This window comes from Malania oleifera, chromosome 1 (assembly GCF_029873635.1).
Source record: "Malania oleifera isolate guangnan ecotype guangnan chromosome 1, ASM2987363v1, whole genome shotgun sequence".
Taxonomy (NCBI): domain Eukaryota; kingdom Viridiplantae; phylum Streptophyta; class Magnoliopsida; order Santalales; family Ximeniaceae; genus Malania; species Malania oleifera.
In genome coordinates this window covers 2296125-2306655 of record NC_080417.1, presented here as the reverse complement: position 1 = coordinate 2306655, position 10531 = coordinate 2296125, and the positions used below count along the sequence as shown (strand labels likewise).

Below are 10531 nucleotides of genomic sequence, written 5' to 3'. Positions count from 1 at the left end.
AACACTTTGCAGGCCAACTGGGTGAAACCACTTGCACTTCCACTATAGTATGGTTGCACCTGGCCAAACAACTCACTAGCAACGATACCGTGCTCTCAATACAACCGGTTCTCAGGTTTCTTAAACCATATCATGCAATTTAAGTAATAAAAACTATAATATGTCCTCACTGTTGTCATTTCATATAAAACCTGCCATTATATCAAAACCTGGCATACAACCATCATATAAAACTTGACTCTTAGCCGTCATATCAACACCCCGACATACAACTGTCATATCAAATTCCATATTTTCCATAAATCCGTATAGATCTCAATTTCACTATATATTCTCACAACAATACTCAAGTTCAGTTATGAAATAAACCGCACAAATTATTCTTATGCCATACGATTTTAGTATTAAAACATAATTAGATAAACAACCAGGAAAATAAAATACCCCATAGTACATTTAGTTCGTATGATGAAAATTAGGGTATGATCACCTCTACATTCTAGTTATTCAAAACATGCTTAGATACATATATACATATAGGGTTTTTCATAAAAATATGAAGATGATCATCCCTCACCCTTTGATTCTTCCCAAAACATGGATATGACCATAAAAGCAAGTTTTCCACCGTTCATCTCATTTAAAAATACCGTATGACATACCCATATTTAAAAAGTCCATTTTTGAATGGTTGGATTTCAAAATATCCATTGATACCATGCAAATACATACCTACGAACAATTTAATTGGTTCAATTTCGATAAAAGATCTGACATAATTTAATCTCCTTACTTGTTCCTGAAAAATAAGCCGATTACGCTCCGGGAATGAAAACCCTAGTTTTTCGAACTTGCCGCTAAAAGTGAGCTAGCAAGCCGAGAGAGGAGAGAAAAATGATTGGGGGACCGATGACGGACTCTGAGTGATCTTAGAGAGAGAGAGCCACGTGAGAGAGTGAAAGTAGAGAGAGAGAGAGAGTCTCAAAAACCTAATTTAGAGAGAGAGGGAAATGTTAAGTTATGAAATAAAATACCTTACTTACTACTTAAGTAAGCTTGCCAGAGGAAAACCGTCGATGGTTTTCTTGGGGTTTCTAAAACCGTCGACGGTTTGGTAGTTCAATGCTCTCAATTGTTTGCAACCGTCGACGGTTTTTCCCTAACTTAGTTAAACCATCGACGGTTTGGGGTCCTGCCAAACCGATTTCCTCTTTTTCCTTTATTTTCCTTTATTTCTCTCTTTTTTATTTATTTATTTATTTATTTTCTAGGTTCAGGTCCCTACAATTAGAGTGGTCCCTTGGAGTACACTCCATGTTCTCCAAATCGTTTTTCTTTTATCCTTAGTAGGTGATCAAAGTCATGATTGATCCAAATTCTTCTAAAAAAATTTGTCAACAATAAGAACAAATTGAAGGTGCTAAATACCCACGAAGGAAAATTGATACCAAAGTTGTGCTAAATATCATTTGAGTGCATTACTTGGGATCACTAAATTGGTTTATCTTCAATTAATACTAGCACAAAGTGTCGAGTAAAACATTTTTTTCTTACCCTCGAAAGCTAGCCTTATTATTACACAATAATTTAACGTAAAATAAATTTGACTAATGTACCAATAAACATTTTCATTAAGTATAAGATCAAGAAAAAGACATTAAAAGAGAAATTTTTGATTCCATAATTTGTTATACTTAATTTTTATTTATTTATATATTATTGTTATGAAATCGTTTCATGAAGGTTGTGCACATACACATACACAAAAATACGAAAAAATAGAGAAAACTAAAAAAAAGGGTGAATAAAAACAAAGAATTTACGTGTTTTGACAATATTTCTACGTCCATAGAGCCCCTGCACAATTGCCACTATCATCAAACGAAAAACCTGTCTTACAATTTCAATCCTTAGTTATAATATGTATATATAAGCATATATGAAAATTTCAAAATACCCTCATATGATCATACAATTATATTACGCCCCAATTCAAACATACTGTACCGTACCCCTGTACCCCCCAATGCATTCCGCTAGACTTAGTTTAAGTAAACAAAGAGGTTTTGTACATAGAGAGCTCAAGACCCCTACATACTTTAAGTAGACAACCCCTTTGAATATAGACTTAAGCTCAATAATTTTTATACTATTTTTCATGACACAATATTAATTTAATATCATGTTTATAAGTACCACATTGTCACAAATATCGCGTCCATGTCCATACCTATATTTTATAATTATAAGGAAAATATAATCTTGATAAATAACTTTAATATTTCAATTTATAAACTTAATTGTGGTAATGTAGTATCAATTTATTTTAAATAAAAATAAAATATGTTATAAATTATTTAAATATAATTTTGAATGCATAAATATCAAGGAAAGATTAATTGATAGTGTAATAATTAGAACAAATTGATGGTGCTCATAACCTTGGGAAAAAAATGGGTACTAAAGCGTCATTAAAAAGTGTTTGAAAGCATTGTTTGGATCAATTGATCTAATCAAGCTTATTCGAGATCAATCAATATGATAGGAATGGTAAAAAAGGAAGTTTCCTCACACTAATTAAGTGTATGATAAAAAATTAATAATATTTAATTGAAACTTTCAACATAAGCGATTCGTTTTCAATTAATGTTAGCAAAGAATGTCGAGTTGTACCCTTTTATTTTGGTTCTCCCCAAAGGCTAACCTTATCATTGTACAATAAATTAATAATATTAACAATTTTGACCGACACATCATTAAATACTTTACTTATATTTATTATAAGAAAGTTTGAAAAAGATGTTCAACGGATAGTTTTATTTTTATTTTTTAAAAAATAAATTTGGCAAAATTAAACACTACTTTTAAAATAATTTTCTCTTAAAAAAAATGTTTTGATGAACTTTTGATTTTATAATTTTTGCTACAAGATAAATAATTTTGTTGCGTTTACATTGATCAATTTTACAAAAAAGGTTAAGAAAGTAATTTCCTCTCAAAAATTAAGTGCGTGCTAAAAAAAATATTTACTTTTGATCGAAACTTCTAACAAAATGAATTTGTATCCCATTAGTGATACCATGAAATGTCGGGTTATACCTTTTTTGTACTTCTCGAAGTCCAATCTTATTATTATATGATAAATTAATATAAAAAAATTTGACCAACCTATCATTAAACACTTTTACTTATTACAAGACATAGAAAAACACGTTTAACGGATAGTTTTACTCGTTTTTTTTTAAAATAATACATTCCCTAATTTCAATATTATTTTTTAAATAAAATTTTTTAGGATTACCTTTGTAATTTTTGTTATATTTTTTTCTTGTACTATTTTTCATTAAAAAATAATTTTTATATTATAAAATCTAATTAGTATTAGTAAAAATTAGAGGTGATGATTTCGTTTTTTGCATTCAAAAAAAGAAGTTAATAAATCTTTTTCTCTTTTTTGGTTATTTTTTTTTTCTCTGTTTACGGGTAATAGCCGGTGGAAGGGCGGTGACCTGTACGGACGCGTCAGAGAAGTGGAAAATAACAAAATCTGAAAAATTTTGGGATGACGAAAATGCCCTCGGGGATGACAGACATCCGTTAGTTGGTTCGTTACCAACGGAGGTGGTGTCCGGAGGGAGCGCCAGTTGCGGCTGGAATCTCGAAGCCTAAAATGAACGGTTCAGATCTCATCAAGTCGCTGTCAAAACTTTAACGTCTACGATGCAGTCAGCCGTATATAAGCTCTTATCCCAATCACCCCCAACCCGGTTTTCCCCCTCTCGCTCCTCTCTCCCCTGTTTCTGTGCCCTGTTCTGTTCTGTTCCTGCCAGAATAACCATCTTTCCAAGGCATACCTATTTTCAAATTCCCTCCTTCTCTTTCTCTCTCTCTCTCTGCAAGAAAAGACAAGGAGTTTTGAGTTTCCGATTTCAATGTGAGGTGAAAGCTATGGTTCAATCTCACAGCTCTAAGAATTAAGAGGAGCTGTTGAGATTTTTTTTCTTCTTCGGAACAGCTACCAGGAATCGCAGATGATTTCCGTGGGAGGTAGGAGACTCTTTGGTTTGTGGAGGGTGGGGGGGGGGGGTGGTTAGGGGGTTGGGGTTCTGATTAATTCAAATTTTTTTCTTCCGTTGTTTGGTTGCTGAGAAAGGAGAGGGGAAGTGCGGGAATCGGGAGTTTGGATATTGTATTTTACTGCGTTCTGGGAGGGGAAAAATGAACCGAGGCTGGCTTTTATTTGTCCATCTTTTTTGCTTTTTCCTCTTTTCCTGAACTCTCTCGGCAGGGAAACGGAGCATTAGGCGGAACTGGTTGAACTCGTGTTGATATTTTGTTTTTGGGTGGTTTGTGCAGAAATGGAGGGGACTCAGGAAAACCCAGAAGTGGAATTGGTAGAGCGTTTGAAAAAACTGTATTTAAATGATGACGATCCATCTCCGAGAGGGGTGCTGGAGAACCTTGTTTTGGGTGCGGACTCGGACCACAGCAGCAGCAGCAGCAGCAGCAGCTGCAGCTCCTCCTCTTCCTCTTCCACGGCGGAGAGATTGATCGGTGACGGAGCTCCGGAGGCGCGTCGTTTGCAGTGGAAGAACTTGGTCAGTGCTCTGAAGAAGAAGTCTGCGAGAAGGCTTTCGACGATCCCATTACTGACGCACTACGAAATGACGAGGAAGAATTTGATGAAGAGGAGGTTGGGCCGGTTTCGCAGCGCAGAGGATGCGATTAACTGCGAAGGGATGCCGGTGCCGAAGCCGTCGTGGAGGAGCTTCGACTACCATGAGCTCGCGGCGGCTACAGATAGTTTCAGTACCGGTGAGTAATTGAAAAACATTGAAAGCAAAATTAAAAGCAGAGCTTCTTTTGTTCCCTCATTCATTTACTCATTTTCATTTTGTTTTAAAAGCTCGATTTTCGTTTTGAAACTTACCATATGGGCTGCTTGCGCGTCGGGAAAATAGGAATTAGGAGTCTTCAACTTTTACCAAATATCAGCCTAATGACACGATACTTAACATTTTTAGACATTTCAAATCTTTTACGTTTGTCCAACCTGTTGCTTGATTTATTCCCATCAATGGATTTCATCATGATTTTTGCTCAGATTTTCATTCCATTCTCTACTATTTCCATTTATCTGCAAACCAAACATGACTGAAGTTTCACTATGGAGCCTATTAAATGACTTGACTTTTGGGATCATAGTTCCTTATTAGGAATTAGGCCAGTTTTGATACCTAACTTCTCCATTGAAAATGGTTTGATGTGGGATTTCAAGCCCTCCTTCCATGCTATCATAGTCATCAGTGGAGAGAGTCATCAATGGAAAGAGTCTTGCTAGGGTTTGATTTCATTTTTAGTTTTTACTTTTCACAACATTAATGGTTCGATGTCCAAGATTATCTTGTGGCTCATTGAGGTTTTGTAAATTTTGACTCGTGAGCCTCATGATTTTGCCTTAGAGGCCACTTGGGACAGGTGGTGGGTTGAGCCCCGACCTTATAGGTGGGAGTAGAAGGAGTCCCAATTATCAATTTATGTGAATGCTAGGCCTCTCATACATGGTCGAATACCATTTTCATTTCACTCTATGTAGCTTAGCTCTTAATCCCTTGATTGTCCTACTTAACAAAGCATATGCAATTAATTCCAAGCAGTATTCAACTGTCTAAAGAAAAGATATTCACTTGGCAGTGAATATAATAGCAATTATAATCTTTAGCTTAGTCAGTGTTCCAGGAAAATAATCAATTGTGTTTCTTTTTGGTGGGGTAGCCAATGCCACTGCACAAGCAGTCAAAGCTGCCTGCTGATTGAAACACCTTTAAAGCTTTGTTGGACTAGAAACGCATTGACCTGAAAAAAAATGTGGGACGAACAGTTTAGAATAGCGACAGGGGGGCCCCAATGCTTGATCAGCCTTTAATTTTTTAATCTTCATCGTGCCCTGTTCAATTGGTCAACATTCAACGATTTTTAGGATTTCTGAATGTTAGTTTTGAGATATTAAATAATTTTCAACTAGATTTTTGTTTTGCTTTGTTTCTTTTTCCTAGTTTACTCCGCTAATTGTGATTGTGGCTGTATACCCAAAACAGAGAACTTGATTGGGAAAGGTGGGCATGCAGAAGTGTACAAGGGGTGCTTATCAGATGGTCAGGTTGTGGCAGTGAAGAGGCTAACGAAGAAGGAGGAAAACGAAGAAGAGAGAGTTGGTGATTTCTTGTCGGAGCTTGGTATTATTGCCCACATTAATCACCCACATGCTGCTCGGCTGATTGGGTTCAGCGTCGATGGTGGTTTGCACCTTATCCTTCAACTAGCCTCGCATGGCAGCCTGGCTTCTGTGCTTCATGGTACTGTTTCTCTCTCCCAATTGCATTCTATCTGTTAACATCATTAATTATTTTTAACTTGTGTTTATTTGCCCATCATTCTAAATTTATTTTGGCTTTAAGAGACGGTATCCGACCAAGGTTGACATACAAAGGCTAATGAAGAGATATTTGGCATTTCAGGTTCAGGGGAGATTCTCCCTTGGAGTATAAGGTTTAAGGTGGCTCTTGGGGTGGCAGAAGGTTTGAAATATCTCCATCATGATTGCCAAAGGCGAATTATTCATAGAGACATTAAAGCCTCTAACATATTGCTCTCCGAAGGTTATGAACCCCAGGTTTACATCTCCCACATGTAGTTTTGGAAGTGAGCATTCCTATATTTGCTTAATTCTGATTGAATGCTTATGAGCTTCTTGATTATTTTATATGGTGCAGATTTCTGATTTTGGACTAGCAAAATGGCTCCCAGAAAAGTGGTCTCATCATGTTTTCTTTCCAATTGAAGGCACATTTGGGTAAGTCAGTGTAGCTCAGATATTAGCATCTGTGCCCGCGCATGTGTTTACTTATTTTCGTTTATTACAACAATATTTAGCTTATATTTGTTTATCTTGTATTGGAGCTTAGATATTTATCTCCGGAATATTTTATGCATGGGATTGCCAATGAGAAGACAGATGTCTTTGCTTTTGGGGTCCTCTTGCTGGAGCTCATTACAGGTCGTCGTGCTGTTGATTCTTGTCGGCAAAGCCTTGTGATGTGGGTATGATACTATGATTCACTTTTGCTCATGATTCCAGTGGCAATTTGAGCTTATACTAACTTAAACAAAACTAATTTCAATTACACTAGGGTTTTGAATGAGGCACAGAAAATTCAAAGCAAAATCTCATTAATTTCTTGAGGATCCCACTAGACCTTGACATAAAATGCATTAGTAGAGGCTGTGCAAGATACAAATTCCCTATTTGTTTGAATGATATCAAGGTTTATCACAAATGGGCCTTTTTTTTTTTTTTTTTTCCATCACATTAAACCCTTTTTGTTAATTCCTGTTTTTTGTTACTTACGAGCTTGTTTACTAAAATTGCCATAGGCAAAACCATTGCTGGACAAAAATAGTGTAAGAGAGCTGGTTGATCCGCGACTACGTGATGATTATGAACTTAGTGAAATGAAGCGCGCCATGCACGCAGCTTCAATATGCATTAACCACTTATCCACCAGACGCCCTGAAATGAATCGGGTATAGAGTTCTCCCCATCGATCTCCCATTTTTGTTTCCTTGCCTAGCATATATTATTTTTTTCGTTTCCAAGTACTAAACAGAGGGATATATATCTCTTGGACTGTAGGTTGTGCAGATTTTGAGGGGTGAAGAGAGATATGTCGACTTAAAGCAGAAGTCTATGATGGGAAGACCACTGCTTCTGGATTCTTGTGACTTGGAGGACTACACCTGCAGTAGCTACCTCAATGACCTCAATCGCCATATGCAACTTGTTTTGGAGTAGTGCTTGCTCTAGTTTGAAACTCTGTCTTTGGTGCTGCCTTGCCACCGAAGCTGCCGCTGCTGTGCCACCGCCCGTGGCCACTTCTTCATCTTCTAAAGGGTTATTTTCAGTGTGGAAGCAAAGAATGGTGTGTATTTCTTAAGTAAATGAGACGGCATTGACAAAGCCACTCTCTAATATTCAGAACCCTAGCTTCTTTGGAAGTCTTTTTTTCTTTTTCTTGAGAAATGTTATTCATGAAGAGAATAGGAGAGAGGAGAGAACAGAGGAGGTCTACATTACTATATCCTTTCTGTTTTAGTCCTTTGTTATGCGAATTCGTGATGTTACAACTTGATTCTTGCTAGTAAAGTAATGAATTGAACAACAAAACATGCTAGCGGGGTACTAGTGGAGGGTATAGGGGATTTTCATGTATGAATTTTTTCCACAAGTTTCACTATGAAAGATCTTCTCTAATCACCTTTCCTTTATTAAGAAATTAATTGTTCCCGAGTTTCATTGGGAAAAAAAAAATCAAAAAAAATTTCATTGGTAAATAAATTAATAGATAAATAATCTTTTTTTTAGGCAAACCAACTTATCCTCATTTCAATTTATCGCCGAGTTGTCACATAAAATTGCAAAAAATTATTTACCCCTATGTATTTGAATTAATGGAATGGCATAAATTGTTGGGATAATCGGGTTAGAAATCAGAAATAAAATCACACATAGAACAATTTCAAGATATACGTGGTTCGATCAATTCCAGCTTACGTCCATGGGAGAGATAGCTATGGTATGTATTTTGGGAAAATACAGAGGAGGAGGAGGAGAAGGAGACAATTCTCATTCAAAACTCTCTCAACTCTCACAGCTCTTTCTCCCTACACTAGACTCACTTCCCTCAACACACACATACATGGAGGCTACCACAATCATGCAAAATCACTCGAACAATCACTTGAAATCTGTTGAAAATCAAGCCCAAAAATCTCTCCTGATTTAGTGGAGAGAAATCCGCAGGAGATGGAGAACACCTGAATGTCTGCTCCCATAATTTATGCCTTAATTAGGATATGGATCCATTAATTCTCCCCCTCCATACCCATCAAAGGAGAATGCATGAACCATTCTTCAATTAGTATTCATCTTGGCTATGTATCTGCATAGCTCAAACTTCTCACAAGTCACTACTTTTGTCAACATATCTTCTGGGTTTTTATCTGTGGGGATCTTCACTAACTTTAACAGTTGTTGTTCCTTCACTTCATGTATCCAATGATAGCGAATGTCGATATGCTTTGTTCGGGAATGGTACATTGAATTCTTGTTCAAGTCCAGAGCACTCTGACTATCACAATGTACTCCATACTCTTTCTGTGTGACACCCAATTCTTGAATAAACCGATTCAGCCACAACATTTATTTATTAGCTTCCGTTGTAGCAATGTACTCTACCTCTGTTGTAGATAAAGTAACACACTTCTGCAACTTGGATTGCCATGAGACTGCTTCCCTTGCAAAAGTGAAAAGAAATCCTGATGTAGATTTCCTACTATCAAGATCACCTGTCATATCAGAATCAGTATATCCTTCCAAGACTAGTTCAACTCCCTTAAAACACAAGCACATCTTTGATGTATTCTCCAAGTACCTAAAAATTCACTTAAATGCTTCCCAATGGTCTTTGCTTAGATTTGAAAGAAATATACTCACAATACCTACCACATGGGCAATATTCGACCTTATACAAACCATTGTATACATTAGACTACAACTATTGACGAGCATGTAACTACTTCCATTTCTTCCACTTCTTTCCTCAAAGAGGGACATGATCTTTTACTCAACTTGAAGTGATTTGCTAATAGAGTAATGACTGGCTTTGCATTCTTCATGTTGTACTTTTCAAATACTTGTTCAACATAATTTTCCTCTGACAACCACAACTTCTTGGCTTTTCTGTCACGAACAATTTTCATGCCCAATATCTACTGAGCTAGGCCTAGGTCTTTCATATCAAAGAACTTAGACAATTCTTGCTTTAGTTTGGTAATCATACCTGTATCATGTCCAACAATCAACATGGCATCAATATAAAGCGTCAATACAATGAAGTTCCCATCTGGGAATTTTTGAATGTAGACGTATTGATCCGTTGCAGTTCTCTTGTAAACATGACCCACCATAAATGAGTCAAACTTTTTATACCACTGTCTCAACACTTGCTTGAGGTCGTATAGACTCTTTTCCAACTTGTAGACCATATGCTTCTTCCTTAAAACTTCAAAACTTTTAGGTTGTTTCATGCAAATTTCTTCCTATAAATCTCCATGGAGAAAGGTTGTCTTAACATCCAACTGTTCGAGCTCCAAGTTCAGACTTGCTGTCAATCTGAGTATTACTCGTATTGAAGTCACCTTCACCATCGGTGAGAAAATCTCATCAAAGTCGATACCCTTCTTCTGCTGAAATCCTTTGGTGACCAACCGAACTTTATGTTTGATGATCTTTTCACTACCATATTTCTTCAACTTGTACACCTATTTGTTTATCAACGTTTTCTTTCCTTTAGGAAGTCTTACCAATTTATATATTTGGTTCTTTTGTAAAGGACTCATCTCTTCTTGTATAGCCTGCAACCATTTACCTTTGTTTGGATGATTTTGAGCTTCTTTAAAATTCTCTTCTCCC

General features: G+C 36.5%; 1 protein-coding gene across 1 annotated transcript; it reads left to right on the top strand.

Annotated features, from left to right (window-relative positions):
* Positions 1-3764: 3764 nt before the first annotated feature.
* Positions 3765-8224, top strand: LOC131153563 (receptor-like cytosolic serine/threonine-protein kinase RBK1). Its single transcript, XM_058105955.1, has 8 exons — positions 3765-4047; positions 4357-4815; positions 6099-6356; positions 6519-6673; positions 6774-6853; positions 6966-7101; positions 7435-7584; positions 7694-8224. The coding sequence occupies exons 1-8, from the start codon at positions 4032-4034 to the stop codon at positions 7850-7852; spliced, it is 1413 nt and encodes a 470-aa protein (XP_057961938.1). The 5' UTR covers positions 3765-4031; the 3' UTR covers positions 7853-8224.
* The last annotated feature ends 2307 nt before the right edge of the window (positions 8225-10531 follow it).

Bases quoted from the DNA above. Each gene is read 5' to 3' on its own strand.
- LOC131153563 (XM_058105955.1), top strand. The intron at 6,357-6,518 runs GTACTGTTTCTC...TTGGCATTTCAG, and splicing joins CCTGGCTTCTGTGCTTCATG to GTTCAGGGGAGATTCTCCCT. The intron at 6,854-6,965 runs GTAAGTCAGTGT...ATTGGAGCTTAG, and splicing joins CCAATTGAAGGCACATTTGG to ATATTTATCTCCGGAATATT.